Source organism: Spodoptera frugiperda, chromosome 13 (genome assembly GCF_023101765.2).
Source record: "Spodoptera frugiperda isolate SF20-4 chromosome 13, AGI-APGP_CSIRO_Sfru_2.0, whole genome shotgun sequence".
NCBI lineage: Eukaryota > Metazoa > Arthropoda > Insecta > Lepidoptera > Noctuidae > Spodoptera > Spodoptera frugiperda.
In genome coordinates, this window is record NC_064224.1 from 1,616,766 (window position 1) to 1,642,242 (window position 25,477).

The 25,477-nt window shown below is 35.2% G+C and overlaps 3 protein-coding genes and 1 long non-coding RNA gene across 5 annotated transcripts; 2 read left to right on the plus strand and 2 right to left on the minus strand.

The window, feature by feature from the left end:
- The first annotated feature begins 446 nt into the window (after positions 1-446).
- Positions 447-3,142, plus strand: LOC118270322 (uncharacterized). The gene is made up of 4 exons (XM_035585860.2): positions 447-658; positions 1,091-1,243; positions 2,113-2,266; positions 2,989-3,142. The coding sequence occupies exons 1-4, from the start codon at positions 551-553 to the stop codon at positions 3,060-3,062; spliced, it is 489 nt and encodes a 162-aa protein (XP_035441753.1). The 5' UTR covers positions 447-550; the 3' UTR covers positions 3,063-3,142.
- LOC126910631 (uncharacterized) lies at positions 3,102-5,189 on the minus strand. The gene is made up of 2 exons (XR_007705856.1): positions 3,294-5,189; positions 3,102-3,204 (listed from the first exon to the last, which is right to left on the minus strand). It is a non-coding gene; the product is annotated as an uncharacterized LOC126910631 (long non-coding RNA).
- A 2,140-nt stretch (positions 5,190-7,329) lies between these two features.
- LOC118270320 (negative elongation factor A) lies at positions 7,330-18,024 on the minus strand. 2 transcript variants are annotated; one of them, XM_050697968.1, is made up of 11 exons: positions 17,697-18,024; positions 14,755-15,009; positions 14,146-14,323; positions 13,070-13,222; positions 12,060-12,176; positions 11,520-11,635; positions 11,026-11,190; positions 10,226-10,315; positions 9,573-9,683; positions 9,262-9,361; positions 7,330-8,899 (listed from the first exon to the last, which is right to left on the minus strand). In XM_050697968.1, exons 1-11 carry the CDS (start codon positions 17,904-17,906, stop codon positions 8,634-8,636), a joined length of 1,761 nt encoding a protein of 586 aa, XP_050553925.1. In that variant the 5' UTR covers positions 17,907-18,024; the 3' UTR covers positions 7,330-8,633. The 2 variants fall into 2 exon arrangements, with proteins under 2 accessions (XP_050553925.1, XP_050553924.1); XM_050697967.1 differs by having other exon boundaries at positions 11,520-11,638; positions 17,697-18,023.
- A 407-nt stretch (positions 18,025-18,431) lies between these two features.
- LOC118270401 (uncharacterized) lies at positions 18,432-24,865 on the plus strand. The gene is made up of 4 exons (XM_035585976.2): positions 18,432-18,648; positions 19,093-19,802; positions 20,009-20,348; positions 20,778-24,865. The coding sequence occupies exons 1-4, from the start codon at positions 18,520-18,522 to the stop codon at positions 20,844-20,846; spliced, it is 1,248 nt and encodes a 415-aa protein (XP_035441869.2). The 5' UTR covers positions 18,432-18,519; the 3' UTR covers positions 20,847-24,865.
- Positions 24,866-25,477: the final 612 nt, after the last annotated feature.

The following is a 25,477-nucleotide window of genomic DNA, read 5'->3' on the forward strand; positions in this document are numbered from 1 at the left end:
CCCGATAACCTGCTTGGCAGTCTGCAGCGCTGGGTATTTGAAGCACACTATAAGAGGTCAACTGAGCATGACCTGTAATCTGCTCTCTGTTTCAGCTGAGCGACAAAATGACCCGACATCATAAGATCATTTTTATTTACAAGTAAAAATGTAAATTATTTATACCATAACATCAAAATCATACCCACATGAGAGCATTGATGAATAAACGTTTCCTGATGGGTATAACCTGGGTATCTTCAAAGCCTGAGTGAATAGGTTGCTTATGGGCAAACGCGCTCCATCGTAGGCCGCATCATCACTTACCATCAGGCGAGAAAGCGGCCAAACGTCGACCCATCAATTGTAAAAAAACTAGACCCAATGAAATTAAATAAAACCTCAACTCAACAACTAGTTACCTATGAGACACTCCTTTAGCGTTGAAGTTAAGCTTTAATGTCATTGTCAAAACTATAAACATTCCCTAAAATACAAAATACTAATATTATAAGAAATAAGAAGTAATTTTACGCCTAGTGACTGATAGTATGTGCGAGAACTAATCACAATGAATGATCACATGGAAGCGTTGACGATGATCCTGATGTGCGGCGACGGAACGTGCTGTTGTATCCCACGGAGGAGCATGATTGCCCTTATAGCCATCATTAGTCTGGTTCGTAATCATTTTAATAACAATTTTTAACGTACGTAACGTAATAAGTGTGTGAGAGCCATGCTTCGGCACGAATGGGCCGGCTCGACCGGAGCGATACCACGGCCTCACAGAAAACCGACGTGAAACAATGCTTGCGTTGTTTCTTTGTGTGAATGAGGTTACCGGAGGCCCAATTACCACCCTTCCCAATCTTTCCAATCCCCGATTCCCCAACAACCCTTAAATTTCTAACCCCCAAAAGGCTGGCAACACACTTGAAACGCCACTGGTGTTTCGAGTGATCATTGCAAAATTGATAGTGACATAACTACATTTGAGAGCGTCTTAAAATTGAGTAGCGTTTGAGTATGCGGGCAATAGTCTCCTGGTAGGTATAGATAATAATAGTGTAAAATATGTAGTCTAACTATGTCTTTCTAAAACCCACAGGTAGCTTGCCTTCTAGATATGCTAACAACGGAGAAGGCCAGCCAATTTCCCGAGAACTGCAGACTGATTTGCACAGAGATCGAGTGTGCGAAGCAGCTTCTCATGACGCTATTTCAAATGGCGAATCTACTGTTACTGCTTGCTTCCATTGTTGTAAGTATATAGATAAAGATACATTGTCATAATGCTTCACGTGGAAGCCATGCGTCTCTTATAAATTATAAATTATGACTGCACGGTTGGCGCGGTGGCTGGGCAACTGGCTGCCGTGCAACGTGTCGCGAGTTCGATTCTCACACGGAACAACTCTTTGTGTGATCCACAGATTGTTGTTCCGTGTCTGGGTGTGATATGTATGTGAAATTGTATGTTTGTAAACGCACCCACGACACAGGAGAAAATCCTAGTGTGGGGCAAGGTTGTGTAAAAAAAACAGTTCCTAAAAATTGCAGTCGTAATGAACAGCATTGCTTATTTGATTCACATCACACCCAAACCCGACCAACAATTAGTGGATCACATAATATCGTTCCGTACAAGACTGCAAGTTGGTTTCACGACACATTGTACCACAGCCGGTCGCCCGGCCACAGCGTCAACTATGCAGTCATCAATGTCACCACTTTTATCAACATTTTCGAGTACCTAATAAATTGATAATGTGTATTTTTATAATAACTATCGTGAGACATAATAAATTAACTAAAAAATCACATTTCTTACGTATATCATTGGAGAAAAGCTCTACTAGTTTAGAGTCACACAGGGATTCTTCATCGTGAGCAACGTGCGCAGACGCGGCGATGTAGGCTTCGTGACGCTACCGCGTCTGCACACGAGTAGAGCTTTTCTCCATTAATATACGTAAGCCGTGTTTTTTTAGTTAATAAATAACTGCCATACTCAGACACATTTAATGATTATTCCTTAGTAACGACTTTGTATCGAAAACAATAGCTAAGGACTGGGTTAAGTAACCATTAAACTACTCTGAGTACGGCAGAAAGTGTTATATCGTTTAGGAGAGTGCAATCTTAGTCCAACTGTACGTATGGTACACCCTGGCGTTTGTCGTGATGGGCCTGATCGTGAACATCGTGGATTTCCTCTTCAAGTACAAAGTAGAAGGCACGTCGTGTCTGCTCGGGTTCGTCACTGAAGTCTGTTTTTTATTTGGTAAGTGGTAAGGTTGCTTTTTGTTTCTATTAACTCATGTAGAGCTGACATCAAGTAAATTGAGCAAAAGAAAATCGTATTGAACTGAAACTGTTTGAAAACTAACATAATGATATAGTCTTCGGCACGTAACTTGGCAATTTTTCTTTAAATAATAAGAAAGTTCCGCTAATCGCGGCGATGTTGCGCTGACTATTGAACGTCCGCGTCCGCGTATTTTTGGTTAATAAAGTAATTTTCTTGAAAAAAATTATATAACAAAATCTTGCCAAGTTATCTGCCAACCTTTATAGCAGCATTGTCAATAACTATAATTATCTAGTTAAAGGCAACCAAATCTGTAGACACCGCGACTGCTCGGTCGAATGAAATAGGCCTAGGCCATAAAACTTGGTGTAGGTACTGCGGTTAATCTGAGCTCGTATCTTGTATCCTTAACACTGTCTTTTTTAATGGGACAAGCCCGCCACTTCCTCCCATAACGCTGCAACTTCTGTAAACCAGGATCTACAGTAGATACAACAATGAAAACACCGTAACATTAAAGTCCGGCGCGTCTCAGGGATATTAACGACTATCTTGAATCCCAGAACGAAATTAATCAGAAGATATTGTTAAAAAAGAAAACGATAGTTTCCATTTCCCTCGGTGAATTTAATGCAGAAGACTTAATTAACTAACACTATCTATAAGACTTAATTTTTATTCTTCTTTCCTTGCAGTTATATTCAGATGCTTACCACTAGTGGACACGTACAGAAAACACATCAGCGGCGACTCCGACCTAACATCATAAACTGTAAATACAAAGCGATGAAAAATAAAAATCACAAAATAATTTTTAAACTTTTTCATTTTTATATTTTTGTACTATCTACTATATACAATGTGGATATTAAATATCTATAGAAATAAAACATCGTACAACAAAACTTAAGCTAACTAATTCATTACTTTTTTCATTTTTTTTGTCGATAAAAGTTAACGCGAATACTAAAATAACACTGTTCCTACTGAACTCATACACACATAACGCGAATACTAAAATAACACTGTTCCTACTGAACTCATACACACATTTTCTTATGAATAAAAAAAACTTAAAACGTCGAATTTTCTCCAGATTACTTTGAGAGCGGACTTTACAAACATTTTAACAATTCTATTTACTTTTTTCCTAAAATACCTCGGTCAAAACGTTCGATGTTTTTGTTAACAAATCAATTTACGAATACTACAGCTCTCAAAATAGTATGGAACAAATAAAACCGTGGAACGGGATGAAAGTTCAATCTAAATGCGTAATTATTTGCAAAAAATTCAACCAAAGGATTATATTTTTTTATATATGAACACGTTTTCACATAAACAGGCCCTGTTCCGATACATTATAACTTTCAATAGAAGTGTATATTCTCTCTTTAAAAACAAACCTGAGCTTTCTTGATCTAAAATTATTTTGTCATAGGAAAACAGTTCTTCAGCGTCTAACTATAAGGCTTATATATAATAGAAAGGCACCGTGCTCGCATCCAATGAACTTACACCCAGTTTCACTTATATGTATACCATCCTTCAATATTACAATTTAACAATAATTTTGGTACATACAAAATCAGTTACAAACATCGCGACTACTACTAAAAGTACTTTCGACACTGTTTAAAAAATACACATTATCCGTATTTATTGTTGGTTCCACGAAAAGAAAAATAAAAAACAAATTTAGTAGGTAGGTACAAATATTCCCGAGTCACTCCGAGGCATAAAATACAAGGCATGATTTCATTGAACTACTTATGTATTTATGCAAAAGAACATAGTTTCCCTTTATATATTTAAAACTGCGTAAATTGACGCGTCGATAAAGTTATATTACAATACAATATACGCGAATGGTCACTCGCTAACAATCTTACTTCACACAATTGGTCAATATTTTCAGTTAAACATCTAAAGCATTACACACTGAATGCACAGACTCACACTTGCTTTTTTATAGCTTGCAACTTTTTGATAGAGAACCAGGTCAAAAGTGCTCCTAAACGGGCAATAGTGGCCATATCGGTACTACATGGCTATTGGCCATAACTAATATGGTTTACAAATCAGCTTAACTAATAACTGGAACAATACCAACCAAAATAACATTTGGGTTTTTGAATACAACTATAAAGTTGCCGGCAACCATGTTACAGCCACATATTGCCCATTAGGAACCTTATAAATACTATTTCAACTCTTTTAATATTAATCGTATAAGTATATATTCTATTATTAAAGCATGATCTTCATAATAAGTTCTTGTTTTCAATCCCATAGTTTGAGCTTTCTATCAGTATTTTTTATTATAGTATTCCAAAAACTACATAACAATTTTGCAATAGACTGTTATATACTTAAGACTAGGTTACGCTTCGACTCTTAGGAGTAGGGTGGAACAACAAAGGTCATTTAAAACATATTATAATTACGTGAATCGAAGTTTCTTAATACGATAGACCGATCAAACCATTGGATGAAATCAGACAGGTATAGGATTATTCTAGTAGCGACCTCTATCAAAAAATTGCAAGCATTTTGAAACATTTGATATATAACTATTCTTAGTTACTTACGAAGGCTCTGCAGGCATATTTATTTTTTTATTTCTTTATATTATATCAATTTCTACAGAAAACGAAATCTAAATCTAAATATACATAAAAGTTTCAATACAAACTAATTCACAAAACGTTATTTTAATCAAGTTTTCCTTTTTTCGAAACTTATTTTGGCACTAGAAATTATCATACTGTAAAGTAAAAATGTCCAATTTCTATGTCAAATCCCAGTGAGATCACGAACTTAAATTAAAAACTTTTCAATATTTCCAACTCGACTAAGACGTGTTACTGCCGCACTCAGAGACATTTAATGATTACTTAAATGATTCCTTAGTAACGATTGTTAAAGACTGGGTTAAGTAACCATTAAATGACTCGGAGTGCGGCAGTTAGGTACTTAGGTCCGTATTATTAGGACACCATGTTCGTACGACTAGGTCGCACAATGAACAAAGTGAACACAGTTGTATAAAGATTATCCCACCTGGTGTCAACTTAGTTGCGCCACTTGTTGTCAACCGGGTGGCGCTCAATAAACAGTAACCTTGTTTGTTTATCCGAGTTTGCTTTACGTTGAACGAAAACGAAACGAGAGCGCGTTCGGCGCTGTGATTGGCTAGCGCGAATGAACTAACCAATTAGAGCGCCGAACGCGCTTTCGTTTCGATCTCGTTAAATCTTTAAAACTAACTCGTACTAAGCCCTCTGATTGGCCAGCTCAAATGAACTAATCAATCCCAGCGCCGATTTCGCCGCGTTTCAATTACTTTAAACGTAAAGCAAACTCATACTAAGGGTACAGACACAGTTACGCGATGGTAGGAGCATGGTATCCAAATAATATAGGATAGTGTCCTTAATATCACTCAAGAGTTATAACGTCACGCATTATTCCCCAAAATGGTAGAAAGAGTTGCACACACTCCGTTAATTATAAGTCCCATTGTAAATGAGTGCAGAACTCGACTCTTGTGATACCAATTTAGATATTCTCTGTTAAATTCTTACTTGGAGATAGTACTAGCATCCTAAAGGGCGAAATTAATATCTATTTGCAACGTAAGTTCTATTGGGTTTTCGTCAAAAACTTAAGATCCATCTGGAGATTTTTCATTAAACCTCATCCCCACTAGGAACATTTGTCGAGTGTCAACAATGTCGCGGCGACAAATGTTCCTAGTGGAGACGAGGCTTTAACAGTGGCTATTAATTTCGTAGCAGCAAGAAACAGTCGAGTTTGCAATATATCTAATTACCGACAACACAGCAAATATGACTTAATTATAACAACTTTCGTATGCAATAACATTCAGTACCCTTTAGTACGAGTTTGCTTTACGTTCAACGAGAGCACGTTCGGCGCTCTGATTGGCCGGCTCGAATGAATCAACCAATCAGAGCGCAGAACGCGCTCTCGTTTCGTTTTCGTTCGACGTAAAGCAACCTCGTACTAAAGCCCCAGATATTACACGATATATCAACGTACACGGAACAAGGAACACGATACGTTTTACCAATCGCCATACATTTGCTGACGTAGGTGATATACATTTTAACATTTATACTTCTCTTGTAGGCGCGTTGGATAGAATAAGGCAGTAAGCACGGACCGTAAAGCTTAGGACTTACGAGTATTATTCCCGTGCATTATGCATGTACTGTGTAGTTATCATAACAGCCGACTGAGGTAAGGAGCTACATAATAACTATATGATAGAGACTACGGGGGCAACAACAGTCCGTAATAACCAGTGAAAGCAATAGGTAGTGCTTTTAGCCTAAACTTTGAAGCAGAACAGAGAAAAGTTTAGGCTAATAAGCACTACATATTTCTCTCACTGGTAATAACCCTTTAAAACTGTTATCGACATCTCGCTTGCCAATGTGGAGATGATATAAAGAAGGCCCGTAGTAAAACAGTGAACTATCACAGAGTGTTCAAACGAGTAACGAGACTGATATGCCTTGCCTTTACACCCTGCCTTGGACCATCCGACACGCCTCTTTCAGTAACAAAAGTACAATATTGAACCTTATCTCCATCTAATAAGAGTATAAAACGCTTAACTGAACATCTATAGGCTTTGACTATTGAATTAAAATCTTACTGGTAAGAGAATAAGGTCCAATATGTCGAGTTTACTTCCAATAGGAACACACTGCGTTCACAAAATGTAACATTCTTATTAGATATTTTTATATTATGTTATATTTCCACCGATAACTTCCTATGGGATAATTATTATAACATAGATATTGTATTTTAGGCCAAGAAAGAATTATAGGTGCAAATGAGAGGTGCTATCTCCATTTTGCTTATTTATGTGTAGAAAAGTAACATGGATCAAGGGCATAGATACTTGAAAAGAGATAAAAGTAGTGTTGTAGAATTGACAATCTTTAGTAGATAGGTTTTTTCATGAAGGAAAGTCATGGGCAGGCTTGATAGTGAGACAACGGCCTCACAGGAAACCGGCGTGGAACAACGCCTATTGTTAAGTGAAACTTAGGTAGATCTTCTGATCGCTTCATAGGAAAAGTAGATGTGCATTAAGTCATAACGATTTTCATCGCATTTTAATAGTACGATTGGGGACTTCAGCACAAAATATATTAAAGAAAAAGTTTGACAATGAGAAAAGGGATTTCTAGCTATGTTAATATGGTATATTTTAAAATAATCACCTAATAGGAAACTCGGCAGACACAGTTATGGGACGAACAGTGAACCAATTCTTGGTGAAATGTTTCACATCACAGTATTGAGTCGTTTTTTTCGTATTTCCAGTTGGACAATCAATTATGCAGAAATGGGATAAAGAAAAAGTTATTCAAATTAGACCACTATTTAGATACTAATAAAGAGGGTATTCACGCCATCCACTAGAGGCGCTTATGTCCAATAGAATATTATTATTCATTAATCTTAGGGCCTCTTTCACACATATGGATAGCCCCTATGTACCATATATATTTAATTAGAGAACATAATTTGTGTGAACTATCTGTTACATAAGTTTATCGGGGACTTATATAGAGGTGGTTAAACAGGCCCTATACAACAGCTAAGGTAATTGGAAAATAGGCAATTCGCCCCACTAGCGCCATTTCGTGAGCGCAAATCGAAGAACCTGACTCTTGTATACCAACACAGGGTTTGGAAAAAAGAGAAACGTATAGGTGAAGAATTGAGAAGTGAAGGCGAGTCATAGGCAGAAAAATAGAGAGTGGAGTAACTGTATGAGATAGAGAGTACCACAGAGTATAGAAATAGCCAATAAATGAGTCTGCCATTACCACATAATTACATTTGTCCAATAAGTATTCTCTGTTCATTTTCTTTTTAATTTACAATTTATTTGTCTAAAGCACACTTATGAGGGATTCATTTAACTTTTTATAGTAACTGTCATTGGATATTTGAATAAAGGTTCCATGCGAAATTCTAAGATTCAGGGTTATCAGGAGCAATACACTTGTTTTTCCTAATGTAAAGCTTTTTCCAATTTGGCCAATATACCCTAAACAATTTCTCATTTTAACATGGGCTTTATTGCACAGTTTCTCACCCAAAGAGGTCCAATCACTATACCAAATAAAATCACTAATCAAAAGAAAAAAAAACGAAACTGTCACATTTTGGAAACCAACAAAAAATTCAAAAAACGGGAGACATCAGACTTACTTCGAAATGAAACTCGCAACTTTACTGTTCCATGTTTGAATCACTGCACGTCACGCACTGTCATTGGTCACTACACTTAACTGACACTCTGATTGGCTATCGACACTATAGGTTGCTGGTTATTGGATGAAATTACTGTGGAGCCGGGTGGTATCTTTTGGGGGACCATCCCGTCTATATGTCTGTACTTCTTGAGTCTCGTCCACTGGCCGTTGTTGTAGTTCATTTGGAAATGCATTTCTGACAGCATCGTGAGGTACGTGTCATCCGATTGGAGGACATTCTCGATGTTTTCTGATAGTTTTATCGTTACTATGTTGCCTAGGTTCGGACATGGATTATCTGGAAAAAGAATACATAAATATAGGGTGACTGGTAATTAGTGACCGATATTTAAACACGTGATTGTACTCATGATTACAATCAACTTGCCCAAAAAAAAAAAGTTTTACTTTTATCACAATAACAAAACAATAAAAATTTAATTAGCACGCGCGCGTAAAGTTCCGAAATACCTACTAGTCTTCCGATAACGCGAGCGCGGGCGCCTCACTACTAACAGATGATCATGCGAAAGCACGTGCGCGCGGAATTTTATTGTTTTGTTTATGTACCCTATATACTAATTGTTTTTAACAATAATTTCAACAATCGTTTTAGTATTTTTAGATTTATCAATATTAAAATAAGGTATATATTCGTACCTCTGGACCCGGCCATGAAACCAAGTATAAGCGCCTTCTCTGGTCTCGTGACACGGTTCGCATTGCGGAACATGTCTTGTGCCTCCAACATTTGTTCACGCTGAAATATAAACGTACAATTAATACAATGTTATACTATTGATTGTAGCGTGATGTTTTACAATTTACAGCTGTGCTTTCTTTCCTTGATAAATAGATTATCTAGCACATAAAGATTTTTTCAGATTGGACCAGTAGTTTCTTAGATTAACGTCTTCAAACAAAGTCTTTAGCTGTACAATATAAATATAGAGTAGATGAGAGCAAGTTACCGTGAGCGAGAGTCCCCTGCGCGGCAGCAGCGGCTGCGACTGCGTGGCAGCGAGCGGCGCGGCCGCCGGCGCCGCAGGGACTACCGCCGCAGGCTGCACTGGGGCTGGCGCCTGCGGGGGAGACAGATTATTACTATAGCACTCGAGATACTCCATTGCTGGACAGCAACCTTCTCAGATACGGGGACGTATAACTTGGAGATCACACAAAACAGATAACACTGTTACAGTCCCTCGATGATAAATATACTAGAATTATTATTAAAATTACAAAAATTAAATAGAAATATGCATGTATCCAAATATCCCTATTGATACAACAGTCACAAGTTTATTTATTACACTATGGAAGACTTACAGCTATATAAAAACTTAACAAAGTTTTAAGTTTCGATATAAAGTCAAACAAAATAATAATAATTATAGTCTAGTCTTCTATTAAAAGAAATTACTTTTATTACGTGGAACAGTCCATTACATGCAAGTAAAATGTTACAATCAATTACAGATGAACACAGCATTTGTAAATAATATTCTTTACACAAAATTACTTATCATAACATAGCTGACTTCAAATAGTATTACATCTAGCAAATAGGGAAATAAAGTCAGAAATTACATAAAAACATAAAAAATAATGACGAATAACATACGGGCTGTGCGATCTGGTGTTGTAGCGGAGGCTGCGTGTGTACGGCCGGGACCACCGACCGCGCCGCCTGCTGGACTACTGTCTGCGTCATCTGGAACAGAGGGGCGTGATATTGCAATATTTTCTGCAGATGCATTATAGAAAAGATGGTTTAGGGAATAGTGACTAAAGCCCTTCCTCTTGTCCGGCACTTGCAATTGCAGCCGACCAGGCGAAGTGCATCGTCTATGGCAATAGGAACGAAAATTACCCCTATTCCTACTCCTTCCATGGAACTTATATCACAAAAGTAAGTGTCAGACTCTTATTTTTTATGGAATACGGGGCAAACAAGCAGATGCGTTACCCGATGGTAAGCAATCAGCGCCGCCCATCGATACCCGTAACACCAGAGGAGTAAGAGGTGCGTTGCCTGCTTTTTAAAAAGGAGTACACTCGTTTTTTAAGGTTTAAAGGTCGTATCGGTTTGGAAATACCACCAACGACAGCTATATCCACAGTTACTGATTAAAATCCATCCTGTTCCTACTCCTACTTGGAGAGAGATCCAGTGACCCGTGCACACCGGCAACACCAGAGGAGTAAGGTGCGTTGATGTCTGTAGTTCCAGGACCAGGAATGATGTGTGTCTACGACACATTCACGCGTTCACTCATTGCATTCATTCATTCATATTCTATCTAGCAAAATCACCTCACGCTGTACGTCCCAAAATACTTTATTACCATTTTATAAAGGCCCTAGTAAATGTGTTTTATGGAAAGCTTGTTTGATTCATCACCAACAATGTGTAATACTTACAGGTTTAATATTCTGCAGCAACACAGCCTTGCCGCCAGGCTGCAGTATGACAGTAGACGTGTTGAGTAGGTTCTGTGTGGACAGCAGTAGAGGCTTGCCACCGGCCGGGCCGGCTATCAGGAGCTTTGGTTGCTGGCCTATTACTATCGGCTTTGCGTTTGAACCCTGAGAAGATTAATGTAAAAATTTAAAATAATAATTAGACATTTTTGAACTATGGGTTGTTAGATAAACAAACTTTTTTGGGATTACAACACTTAATAATTTAATAAAAAACTCCTAGTTGTTAAAAATAAACTCCTACATAATATTCAGCCTATAGTGTTCTGAATAGTTCTGACTCTCAACAGCATTGTGTAAATACGTTTGAGAATATAAAAAAATGGCATACGTATTTGATCTCTAGCATGGCTTAGTTGAGTAAAAAAGGTACCAAATCCTTTAAAATAACTTATATGAGAATTATACAATAATTAATTATACAATATACATACATGTACAAGTAGTGGACTGGCCAATGGCGGTGGCGTGTCGGGGGTAGCGGGGGTGGCCGCGGGGGGCGCGGCCGGGGGCGCGGGCGCCGCTGGCTCCGGCGGACTCGACGATGGCGCTGCTAATAAAGCAAAAATAGTTCGGTTAAGTAGTGAACAGCCTTAATGCGACGAACTACAAGACTTCGACAGATTAAAAAGAATATAAAGCATGTACTATGTATGTAAACTAACTGAAAATCACGGTTTACTCACGTAAATTTATGTGGAAAAGGTCTACTAGCCGCCGCGTCTGCGCACGCTGCTCATGACGCGAAACTAGTAGAGCTTTTTTTATTAATTTATGTGAGTAAACCGTGATTTTTAGTCAATTTAGTATGTCTTACGATAGTTATTATAAAAAAAACAATGTATGTAGTTACCACAAAAGTAACATTAAACTGGACAAAATAACCTGTGAGAGAGATTATTGAACTAGAAAACTATAGTAACAGTTCAAATGTCATGAGATGGTCAACATAATATTTAGTAATCTATACATACCATTGGTATTCTCATCAGGTTTGGGTCCAGTTAAGTTGCTGAGTCCCTTGGCGTAATCAGGCGGCGGCGGGGACGGTGGCGCCGCGGCAGCTGCCTTCTTCGCACCTTCCTCCATTTCTAGATAAAAAAATACATGATTTATTAATTTAATAATACTTTATTGTACAGTGCATAAACACATAGGACAACATTAATAAACATAGTGTACAATCGGTCTCTGTAAGAAATCGCCTTGTGTTATCGCATCAGATCAGACAACCTTTTTATTATTTTATGTTCTAAATTTCACTCCTATATACTATACTTATATACCTTAGAGAATTGTCTCATACATTGAATAACTCTATTTTATTATTAAAAACTCTATAGAAATTGGTTTCATAGTTTTTTTTTTTAGTTTAAAATGAATGAACATACAGAATCTGTTTTATAATAATAGTTTTTGTAAGAAGTCGAGTATTCTGTTAATATATCACGATATAGACTAACTAGTTTTTGCCTGTGTCTAAAATAATTGGTTGTTGAACACGCATGCTATATAAATCTTAAATGGCCGTAGTAAAAGTTCTTTATACAATCCAATTTATTGTAAAAAAAAAGGTTTTATTATAAAAACAATTGGTGCTATTTCTCAGAAAATTTCTTACTTGTTGTATTGTATGTGTTACTAATTCGATTTCAAGACAAATATTTTATTACTTATACCTACTTCGTTGGCAATAAATTGAATATTTCAATGTATATTTATGTTCAATTTATATGTATTTTTGTAAATAGCCTACAAAAGAGCACTTTTACATGTCAAATTACGACTTATGAGTCCCAGTGTGGCTTGAAACAAGTCGAGTATCCTCGAACAATTACGTTACAGTTTACCAATAACCCTACATTATACAGATTTTACTAAAATGTTAGCCTGTAAACATACCAACGAAAATGCCAACGGCATTATTGTCCACTTATGTACCTAGTTACGTACATAAAGCTATTGAATTAATAAATAAACATACCAAGTTTCCTCCTCTTCTTGATCTGTGCGTGTGTGGCGGGCTGCTCCGTGATGTCGAGGAGTTTGATGCCGGCGCGGGGCGGCGGGCGGGCCGCGCCGCGCCATGTCCCGCCGCGAGCGCCGCCGAAACGAGACGGCAGGCCTTTCAGTGGAGCTAGAGGAACGAATATTACTTTAGTTTATATGTGGATTTAACAAACTTATCTTTAATTTGGGAACAAGGGACATATAGCCATACTCTCAGTCATTTAACCCGTTGTCTGTCGGAACGCAGATCTACGCGAGACAAAATGTGTTTTCTATTGTGTCTCATATACCGACAGACAAGAGGGTTAATAGTTACTTAATCCACTTTGAGGAGTGGATGAAATGTTTTGTACAACAAAATCGTTGCTAGGAAATAGTTTAAGTAATTATTTAATGTCTCTGAGTACAGCAGTTAATAGTAAATTCAACGTTTAGGTGGTAATATGCATACAAATATTGGGAAAATCAATATGAAATGCCTAAATCAATATTATTAATCAAGGTTGTAATATTAAGAACGGTAGATTATCTTATAATTAACATAAGTGTGTAAAATTGATTTCCTTCATAGGAATGAAATGGTTAATTGAACATTGCTTTCACTTTCATTAAATATTTGACGTTAAAATCTTCTTTCAAGTAATTAATATAAGTCATTACAATAATTGTAATGACTTAAAATAATGTATAAATAAATTATGCTACATTATTTTTACTTATACTAATACAAATCGATATCCGATCTTAGTACAAGAATGATACCGATTTTGGCGATAAAATAATTAGGTCTATTACAATTTTATCAACAAATCAAGATCGATACGGAGATTTCAAACTAAGATCGGTATTTTCCTTAAAGTGGTATATTTGGAGAATCAGAGAAAAACCTATGCAACGAATGCAAAACCGTGGAAATCGGTTCGTGCGTTCTGAAGATATAGTGTAAGGAATGAAAACTCATTTTTTTTGTATTATATTATAGAATAAAAAATATTAGTTTCTCGTCTTACGTTAAACTTCAAAATAATAGGTAGGTAACTTTAAACTTACTAGTATCAGTCATCTTCCGCGGCATACCCCTGCTGCGGACGGGTACTGTAGGAGCCTGCGCCTTCTTCTGATTGGCTTGCACCTCGGTCGCTTTAGTCAACAGCTCAGTACGCAACGCCACTGATTTAGGCTTGCGTTTTAACGTGAAATGCTTCACTGGATTCGGTTGTTGACCGACCTGGAAATATTGATGAGTTTTGTTAGTGCTGGGCTTGTAGTAATGGCAGTATTGAATACTTTTATCACAACCACTTCTCGCAATAGTTAAGAATCTAGATGGACATTTGAGAGCAAGAGTGCTTTGCAAACATGAACCTTTTAAACTGTGAAAATTACGGTGGACTAGGAACCACCGTAATTTTCTCCTATTGTGGGGGTTAACAGTCATATACATCACACCCAGACCCGAAATAATAATTTGTATATTACACAAAGTGTGCGCAAAACAAATCCACGGCCTTAAATTCCCAACCGCCAAAAGGCCGGCAGCGCACTTCTAACGCGTCTGGTGTTTCGGATGCCATGGACGGCGGCAATTGCTTACCATCAGGTAAACCGTCTGCTTGTTTACCGACTTATAGTTACCACAAAAATAAATAGCCAACTTACCACAGAAACCAAAGCATTCTTATTCAAATAGAGGCACTCTAACGGTAACAGTCCAAGATCTGAATGCTTAGCCAATGCCCTCCTCAGTTCACTGATCATGTCACTGAAGATGGGCCTGGTCTCATCAAACTCTGCTATCTCTGTGTTGAGGGTGCCCGCTGAGGGGAATGTTTTGAGGGTCTCCGCCAACATGGCCACCCACAGATCCGAGTCCACGGCTGCCACCTCAATGATTTCTTCGAGCTCATTTCTCCACTGGAAATTAAGAAAGGATTTATCATTATTTTAAGTCATGGGCTGCCAATAGAAAACTGCTGAAGGCAAATCCTCCGCTAACATCGGTCACCGGTGACCCCCGTGGTGTTTAAAATGTTAATCAAAAATTTTCTATAAATGCTATACTAGAATGGTGAAGTCATAAACTTTGTTATGCAAGATTTAGAAGATACTCTCAAAAGTTAATTTTGTAAAAAAACAATTTACAATTACTTTGATCAGTTTAAAATTTCTTTTTAATTGCATGATAGTAGTATAGTAGATACATAAATAAGATAGGTATGGTTGTGTTAATTGACTGATTAATTGTGTTTATCAAACTTGTATCAATTTGTACAGTACATTTTGTTTCAGTATTTCTTTATAGAGTAGTCAGTAACTGTTGATTTGCTGTCTAGCTTAATTTTGAAACATACAGTTTTTTAAATAAGAAATATGTTGCCCTATACTAGGATATTCTCCTGTATCGTGGGTGCGTTTACAAACATACAATTTCACAATATGCTCATGACACCCAGACCCGAAACAATAATTTGTGGATCAGTCAGAGTTGCTCCATGCGGGAACTACCTGTCGCATGGCAGCCAGTTGCCCAGCCACCGCACTAACCATGCAGTCGATTGAAAACTCCTTCTTTGTAGCTTTTTGACAGTACATATATTTAAATTATTTCAAGCCTAATTCATACAAAATCACAATAAATCAACACATCCCATAACATCTATCATACATTACATACAATGTTACAATCTTATTTCATTAATTCTCAGTTCATGGTCATTAGGACGAACAGACCAACGGACCAACAATTTATTGACAGTATGACTTGTATTGGTTAAATTGAAAGATTGCGGGCAATAAATAATGCATGTTGCTACATCTCTGTTGATGCGTTATCTCGATTTCATGCAGGAATACTTATTCGTTTGTTTGCTTGCATGAATTGCATGCATGATATGGTGTTACTTTTTGTGATAAAACATCATTGTGTTTTATTCAGAAGGATGATATTATTCGTTTTAAATAAATAGTTTCATATTTTGTAGGATCTTCTTAGAATAGGAATGCAACAAATATAATAACAATTTCTTTAATATATGGTGAAAGAATAACATTACATAAATTATGGCCTTATGGCAAATAAGGTTTTAGCTGTAAAAATAGGTATAATCACATTGCAACAGCCAGCTACATGATACATAATTTGTAACATGTTAAAATTGTATTGTTTAATATATGTGACAAGAGTTACTTACTTTTATATTTAGATAATAAATAAGGATTTAAGTACTATATTGTTTACTACAACAATGTGATAAGAGTTACTTTTTAAATATCTAAATTATAAGAAAGGATTTAGGTACTATATTTAATCTTTTCCTACTCTATCTGCGGTACTCAGAGTTATTTAATTTAATGGTTACTAAACCCAGTCCTAAGCATTTTTTTGGAATAAAATCATTACTGAGAAATAGTTTAAGTGATTAGTAAATGTCTTGGCGACAGTATGTCATGTAGAATTTTAAATCATATGTGTATAAGAACCTATACTTAATTAGGAATATATATTTTTGGAATTCTTTCTTGTCCGTGCAAAACAATATTTTTGAACAAGCACCTAGATTCACAGACGGACAATTCTAATTTGGTGTTCCGCAAGTATGTATGATAATAATGACTAGTTGGATTTTATTTAAAAAATGTCACATTCGCTGTTACTTTATTTAGAAATATAGTTATAAATATAAAAATATTGTTAAAAGGAGGGAAAAAGAAATGATGTAACTTAGGGATAATAAATTATTAATACATTTAATATAAAAAAAAACTTAGCTAATATGTGTGACTAAAAGGAATATGAGATTGGGTTGGTCCGTTAACTATGTAAAACTAAATAAGTAACTTATGATATGATAAATTGATTTTTAAAACTTCATGCATACTCTAGAGTAAAAATTTAAAATCTGTATAAGAAAAACAAACAATTTTAGGGGTTTTTTTAAATGTATAGATATGTTTACAATTAAAACATTTAAAAAGGTTATTCAACAATTGACTACCAGACCTAACATAAAAACATGTAGTATTCTCATTACATAGCAATTTATTGTGTTGCTTTATTGGTTCAAATAAAATCTCAACCTCCTTTCAAAGAACTGGCTGTTCAACATGAATGCCTTTGCCTAATACATTAGATACAACAAGGTCCTTGAAACTCATTTCACATCATGACCAGAAATTGTATTGTTATTCTAATGCTAAATCTATTTCGAAAGCTTTTAGTAAACAAATCAACATTTCTAAAATTTGATTTCTATTGCATTCTTATCAGAGTACTTGACAATAAAATTTAATTGTTTCGTAATTTACTGGACGTAAATAGTCAGTCAATAGTTATGGTCGATAAATTGGGTCATTAAACAGCAAACAATTAACCGCTAATGTCTAATTAGAGCTTATTTCCTAATAATTTGCTGTAAAATAGCAATTAGATTAATTCAACACAAATTCTAACATGTAAATTCAATAGATGACAACAAATAAAACTAATACATACATGCCATAAATGCATCTCATTCTTACACACTATCATAAATAGTGAATGAAAGAGACAAAAAACACAATACAGTTACGCAAAACCATAGAACATCAAAGAGAAAAGTTACCTCCTCAACATTTCTGCGCGGGATATGAAAGAAACTTAGCAATAATTTCAATTTCACTTGCGTTTGTAAATCTGGAAAACAATCCTTGATATTTTTCAACACTTCAGCATTTAATTGCGTACAAATTGAACCGCTTGTCCACGAATCATTCGAAGTACCGAGTTTATTGTGGAGCCACAAAGATGTGTCACTATCCCGAACGTTCGCCATCTTGCAACTGAACTAGTGACGTATTCGCCATGTGTCTCGTGAACATGCTTCGAAACGAAGATCGATAAAAATATATTTTCTCGTAAATAATTATAAATAAAATAACAAATGGCATTAAATGGTCAAAATATGACGTTCATGTTACTTTCAAGTTTCAAATAAATGTTTGATCATTTTTTTCACTCATTTAATCATAATTTCGTTAGCGATCATGAGTCATATTTATCGATACAAGTGACGTTTGGTTGGTGCTCCAACACTATGAAATTCATCACTTTCTCTATGCGTACTAGTATTCTCGCAATGCTTACATATTTTTGAGTTTTTATGAATTTTTGGATTTATTTATTTTTTGGAAATGTTATTTCAATTTTATAAAAAAATATGTTGGATTTAAATAAAAACTGTATTTTTTTAACTATTTTATTCAATAATAAAGCAAAAGTGAATGATTTTAATTAACGTGAATATTTCCTGCTTCACGCTGCTATGGTACCATAGACAATGAATGATTTTGACGCGCCATATTTGAATAGTTGTTAATTTACGTTTTATTGATCAAACATTTTCAACGTTATAAAAAATCTATAACAATTATTTATTTGTATTAATAATGTCGGAAGAATCAAATACACCTGTGGCTTTGAATATTTATGAAGAGGCATTAAACGAAGATACTACGTGGGATCTTTCATCTCAGGGACTAGAAGAAGTGCCTGAACTTACAAATCGGTACTTGAGTGTAAGTGATGAAGATTTTAGTACTGACACTGAAAAAAGTCCTTTTAACCACACCATTCTGTACCTCTTCTTTATTTGGACAACGTCTTCTTACCAAGTATCTATTTTTTTTTTTTTTTTTTTTTTTTATATTGAATGGGCCGACGTTTGGCCGCTATCTCGCCTGATGGTAAGTGATGATGCGGCCTACGTCTGCCCATAAGCAACCTATTCACTCGGGCTTTGAAGACACCCAGGTTGTACCCATCAGGAGACACAGACTCCGGCAAGGAGTTCCACTCCCTAGCAGTTTGCACAAGGAAGCTTGAAGCGAATCGTTTCGTGCGAGTTTATTTTATCAATATCTGAAATATTAGAGGGTATAGGGGGCAGCTTACCTTATTGATCTGTCTGTGTTTATAAGTCAGAGTTCAAACTCTAATTTTATTATTCTATTTTATTACAGGCTCTCTACTTACAAAACAATGCTATAACAACTTTACCTAGTGATATCTTCACTACTTTAAAACATCTCAAGTATTTAGACTTAAGAGATAACCAGTTAACTGATATACCAGCATCTATAAAACTGCACCACAATCTCTCGCATTTGTTGTTACAAAATAATAAACTGACAACACTACCGAACGAATTGGGAACTGTTCCAAACTTGAAAGTTCTCCAATTAGGCGGGAATCCGCTCATGTACCCGCCGAGAGAGATAATCAACGCGGGAGTTTCAAGTGTGAAAAAGTTTCTTAACGAACAATTTATAAATGAAATGTTTGCGAATGATGCTTCGTCGGACATCACCGGAGATTCGGTAAGCTCTAACGGATTTTACCCTGAACACTTTAGCCAAGATGGTCGAAGCTACAATTCCGTTCTGGACGAAGCTAAATTGAAGAAGGCGATGCGTATACGTGTCAATGAAAGGGACTCGGATGATTCTGATGAAGAAAAGTATGCTAAATTAAAAGGGAAATGTCCGAAATTGGCCAAGAGTCGCAGTACTATACCAACTCATTACCAGAGTTCGAAATATGTGCAGCCATCGAGGTCAGATGGGAAAATGGTATTTGAGGAGAAAATAAAGGAGAGCTACATGAAAGATTTGGCTCTAAAGAAACACAAAGACTTGTTAGAATCCATGGAGAAGATTTTGCAGGGAAGAAAGTGTGTTTTGTTATTGTTTTTTGTCTTAATCCAATTTTTCTTAAATGTTTTTTATGTATATTTGAGATAACTATACAATTCATTGCACTGAGCACTAATTTAAAATGAATACTCTTCAACATTGCAGTGTTTAATAATAGTCTTCTTTTATTATTTCAGTGTGTAATCTTTCTAGAAGATAATAAATTGTTCCGCTTTTCTTTCAGAAACCTCGAGCAATTGAAAAACTGGCGCTCTGATTACAGAATGGGTAAATTTCCGAAAAATGGCTCTTACAAAATTGATTCAAATAATTATCCTTACGATACAAATCCAGACTATATGTCTATTTTAAATAGAGATGACATAGAAAAAGATTTACCTGACAAATATAGGAAGAAGTTGGTACGAAGGAGTAAGCCTACGGTGCCTAGAAAGAGTAACAATGATGTCCATTTGGCTCTGAAGATAAAACAACTGTTCGACAATTTGGAGTCTATAGAATTGAATAGAAAAGATATGACGCCGAGAACTGAGCAGAAGATGCTGCTGAATGAAATACAGAAGGTAAGAAAGACCAATTGCCATCCTGAAGGCATTGTTCGGGTGGTTTTCTACCAGAGATGTGCTATGCTACGTTGCTATGGATGCGTTTGGCTTCCACCAGTCATATTCATTGGTGCACATAGCTTAGCACTGGTGGAAACGGACTTAGCTAAGCTATATTTTTATATGGAAAGATACGTGCTGTGGGTGCGTGCTATGGATGGCTTCCCTATCTTATCGGCTTTATGGAGTACTATCGATACATTGGATACTCATCTTCCTCGCACAGCTACATAGTACATCTCTGGTGGAAAAGCACCCATAGGCCAAACCTTCCCATCTATATATCATGTCCATATCAGAGGAAGACGTCTACTGCGGAACATTGGTCTGCCCTAACTTACCAACTTTTCTTGATTTATGTTTTTTAATAATTTCTCGTTGCTTCAGATCTCCGAAATAAGGCAGAAACTAATGGAACTATCAACGACCAACTCCAAAACTGTGGAAGTAGACTAGCTAACATTTTTTGGAAATTTTGTTTTTAGTATCAAGTAATACGAGTAATATTGCTAGTACTTTGTAGACATTTTCGAAAATAAAATACAATTTGAATTTTTTAAACTTTTTATTACCGATTTATCGTCAATATCGCCAGCTTCATAATGAAACGAATAAATAACACAATATGATATTATATTAATGCTAAAATAATAAAAAAAACATGGTTACACACAATTTAAGCTGTTTAAAAGTACTTAGCCGTAACACATAAGGTTGATAGTCGTTTGGCAACTTTGCCCAGATAAATACATAACAGTATTAGGTGGACGATGCTGACAAATGACTTAGAAATAACTAAATATAAAGGAACATTACAATTTGTATTATTTTAACATTTATTTTATTTTAGACATACAAAACTTCTTAATTAGTGACTACAAAATTTCGAAAATCTACTTCTTCATTTATTAGAATTACAAAAAAGTATCGAACGATTCGCAAAAATCGGTTTTTTATTTATATTAATACTTAATACTGAAGCGCTGAAAGCAATTGACGATACAAAACCATTAAAATATCAAATCATTCATCTTACCACTAAAGATATAGAAAGCAAAATTAAATGCAAAATTGTGCAATAAAATACTATAGGACAATAACATTCTGCTTAAATCATAATAATGTATCAATAATCATATTATACGTATTGCAATAATAACTATCCACCATACTCAGTCATTTAATGGTTACTTAAACCAGTCCTTAGCAATTGTTTTCCATACAAAATCGTTACTAAGGATTAGTTTAAGTAGGTAATCATTAAATGACTCTGAGTACGGCAGTTTGTCTATATGCCAAACTAATTGTGATTTATAACATAACAAATTAAAGTGAGATTGTCATTAAAATGAATATTCAAATGATTAAAATTCTCCAACTTTACATTTATAGAATAACTTCCCGCCATTACACGACAGATAAACTATTTAGACCACAGATTCAGAATGTGACAGAGTCTATGAAAAAAAAAGTAGAAAAAGCAAACACACTGCTTTGACCAATTACTATATTAATGTTTATTTTTCATTATTTCACATTCATTACTTTTGGCAAACAAATTAGATTTTATCACATTTTGACTCTGATTTACACTAACATTTCTATACACGCATGTATTATTGAAACTATAATTTTAATTATACAATATTTATATTGCTTAGTGCTTATAAATGTACAAAATTAAAGGACCACTTGAAAAACTACGACACTAGGGCTAAAATAGAAACATAATCTTGTCTTTACCAATAGTTCCCTTAGTATGAGTTTGCTTTGAATGAAAACTAAACGAGAGCGCGTTCGGCGCTCTGATTGGCCGTTGCGAATGAACCAACCAATCATAGCACTGAACGCGATCTCGTTAAACATAAAACAAACTCGTACTAAGACCTCTGTTCAAAAAAGGTCGCAATGATAATAGTTTTTATTCTTCTCCATAAGATTATACAACTTCAAATATGTCTTCGCTAGGTAGTTACTGCTTAGTACGCATAGAAAGGTCATCCCAATATCATCATTTTTTTATCTCTCGCTTGTAGATATTATTTTCTATACAGATAGTTGATCTATCATCCCAACTCAGTAGAAACAAAGAGCGATTAGAAATGAAAAGCAACGGCGAGCACCGTTTAAAGGTAAGCATTCACAGAGCCGCATCAAACTCATCGGACGGATCGCATCAAACGGATTTTTTATACAAGACAAGCTAAAATCCGTTGCGTCCGATGCGGGCTTATCGCTTACCTTAAACGTGTCTGCTTTATGATTTAAGTAAATGGTATTTCAAAGAATGCGTATGGGAATTGTTATATACAGGATGTAAACGGAACGCTCTTACTACTTAATTTTAACAAAAATGATGATGTTCCCTTAACAAAATTACCTTATCTAGCCTTAAGTTTATCCTAGGCCTTTAATTATCTTATTTTTACAGTTGAATCTGACTATTTACTAGTCAATCTTGAGTTCTTAATGACATTTTTGTATGACAATTTCAAACGGAATTTTATAACCGACTTCAAATAAAGAAGTATACAAGACATTATGAGCTCAGTGTTCAAAACTCAGAAACATTTTTGAAATCACAACCTAGAAATTAAAGGTGTAACTATTAATTATTCAACTCGATTGAAAATATATTAGCTGCCAATTTTAAACATACATGGCGCAAAGATTTGCACAGGAAAAGGTAGAAGAGAATAGATTCAAGACACGTACGCAGTAAAAGAAGAAATGCTTTAAAATAAAATGAAAACCAGAACACATCTGAGAAACAATGCATTAAGTAGGTACTTTGCGCACAACAGCTGCGCAAAATCAGACCGACAACAAGCCTCTATTATGTATAAAATCCGTGAAACGTAATCAAAATGAGTTCAGCAGTTTCCGAGATTACTACTATCTAACGATACATATCACAAGACACGCCGATACCTTACACGGTCACTTACTCAGTCTTTACCAAAACTTGACTAGGATTGCTCCAAATTCACATACAAAATAATACATATTTAATCTTTTAAATGCATTTACGTCTCTATGTACCATGAAATAAATCAGTACCCTTAGTACGAGTTTGCATTACGTTGAACGAAAACGAAACGAGAGCGCGTTCGGCGCTCTGATTGGCCGGTGCGAATGTACCAACCAATTAGAGCGCGCGTAAAACAAACTCATACTAAGCCCTGAGGGCTACTGCGATTTTAAAAGGTTCAATATAAAATATTTTGCATGTGCACACAACTTTTCCCGCGTGTTATTTTTGATTAAAATATCTTCTAAAATATATAATAAAACTGCTTACAATTTCACTAATTACTATTTCCACACACACACTTATATGAATTCGTACGAATTCTTAGATTGCTTCACTTATAGGAAAAGATAGACGAGTCAACTTACTCCCTCGCTCCAATATTTCAAATTACAAATTACTTTAAAAGATTTTAAATTTTATTACAAAACCATAAAGTCGGAAATCCATCAAAGCATAATTTATTTGACAAATAGGAGTTTAAATCTAATCAGAAATTATATTCATAAGTAAATAATACATGAACAATTTTCTCTACAATATTTCACTAATTACATTACATTAAAATCAGAATTACTAGCAAAAAGATTCTACATTTTTAACAAATTAATACGACCAACTTATGTATGGGTGCGGCAAAAACTAGAACTATTAAGGATCAATACAAAATGGCAGTATCAAAATTATTTACGAAGAAACTAGCGCCGTTGTCAGGTGCATAGTTAAGTTAGTTTTAGGGAGGCGTTGCGACGGTAAAATAAGCTTAAAGGACTATGACATACGGATGAAAACGGCATGCTGAAAACTGATTTTAGTGGTCAAGCTTCTTTGGCATACGGTTTTCATCCGTATACCATAGAAATTAAGGTTTATTTTAAATTGCTTAATTCTCAGTAACCTCGCCGCGCCTCCGCCGGTTTTCGCTTAGCCTTAATTGCTACATTACATTGCTTGAATACATTTTACTATCTACATTATTTTTATAACGATGGAAGCCAAAATATTAATGAATTGGCAACCTTTTACTAACATCCTAATGCAATACCAATTTTACCCGACTGCAAAAATAAAGGATTATTCTATCTTTTAACATTTTCTTCTACAACTCATTTTCTATACATAAAGTTAACGTTTTTGTTATAATTGTAAATTATAATGTGATAAAATCGAAAACAGACAGAATTAGAAAGTTCAAGTTACGAATGAAAATATAGCGTATAGGCAGGCGTGCTCCATCGTTAGCCGTATCATTACTTATTAGCACAGTTAGTAGTCAAAGATCGGTCAAAGAAAGAAATAAAAAACGCACCCTTTTCTTGCAACAAATTAGCATAGAAGAGATATTATATAGACTTAAGTTAAACTCTTTTTTATTCCAATTTTCAACCCAATATTGAACTTACACTTATGATAGGAAAGTAGTTTAGATAACTTTACAAATCATTATACAAATATTTAATTATGTCTTGAAAATAAACGTTGTTATTTGGATCATCTACAAACATTCAAGATCATTACAATATTAAAAATGACATAAGAGTTGCCATAATGAAAAATGTTAGTAAAATGGTAGTTTTTAGTTGTAGATAAAATCATTAGTAAAATCATAAGTTTTAAAGATCTTAAGTTTAATCATTAGTAAAATCATAAGTTTTATCTTTATCTTTATCTTTAAAGAGTAATTTAAACCCATCTGAAATTGAGGAAGGGTCTTCCCTCCTCTTAGAACACAAAAATATTCGACAAAAAGAAAGATTTGAAACATAATCTATTTAACAGAATCGATAAATGTAAAGGGTGTCCCAACAAGAACGCAAGATTTAAATTTTAAATAAAACGCAGATATTTTTAAAAAAATCGTAAAAGCTTTATAATTTCGTAAAGTAGAGAGGATGAGGTTATCTATGGAACAATACATCAGGCAGATGGCTGCCGCTGGTTTGCTGAAACATACGCGATCTTTCAATGAAATTTTCAATGACCGTTTTGCATAAATCCTGCGGTATTTCATTAATACAGCGTCCAATTTCCTTTTAAAGCTTGAGTCGTCGTCGGC

Excerpts from the sequence above, each read along its gene's own strand:
- LOC118270401 (XM_035585976.2), top strand. The coding sequence starts at position 18,520 with ATGTCGGAAGAATCAAATACACCTGTGGCTTTGAATATTTATGAAGAG. Across the intron at positions 18,649-19,092 it reads TTACAAATCGGTACTTGAGT|GCTCTCTACTTACAAAACAA; the intron begins GTAAGTGATGAA and ends ATTTTATTACAG. Across the intron at positions 20,349-20,777 it reads TGCTGAATGAAATACAGAAG|ATCTCCGAAATAAGGCAGAA; the intron begins GTAAGAAAGACC and ends TCGTTGCTTCAG.
- LOC118270320 (XM_050697967.1), bottom strand. The coding sequence starts at position 17,906 with ATGGCGAACGTTCGGGATAGTGACACATCTTTGTGGCTCCACAATAAA. Across the intron at positions 13,223-14,145 it reads GCGGAAGATGACTGATACTA|CTCCACTGAAAGGCCTGCCG; the intron begins GTAAGTTTAAAG and ends TCGTTCCTCTAG. Across the intron at positions 9,362-9,572 it reads GCAGGGGACTCTCGCTCACG|CGTGAACAAATGTTGGAGGC; the intron begins GTAACTTGCTCT and ends TTTATATTTCAG.
- LOC118270322 (XM_035585860.2), top strand. The coding sequence starts at position 551 with ATGAATGATCACATGGAAGCGTTGACGATGATCCTGATGTGCGGCGAC. Across the intron at positions 659-1,090 it reads TTATAGCCATCATTAGTCTG|GTAGCTTGCCTTCTAGATAT; the intron begins GTTCGTAATCAT and ends TAAAACCCACAG. Across the intron at positions 1,244-2,112 it reads TACTGCTTGCTTCCATTGTT|GAGAGTGCAATCTTAGTCCA; the intron begins GTAAGTATATAG and ends TATATCGTTTAG.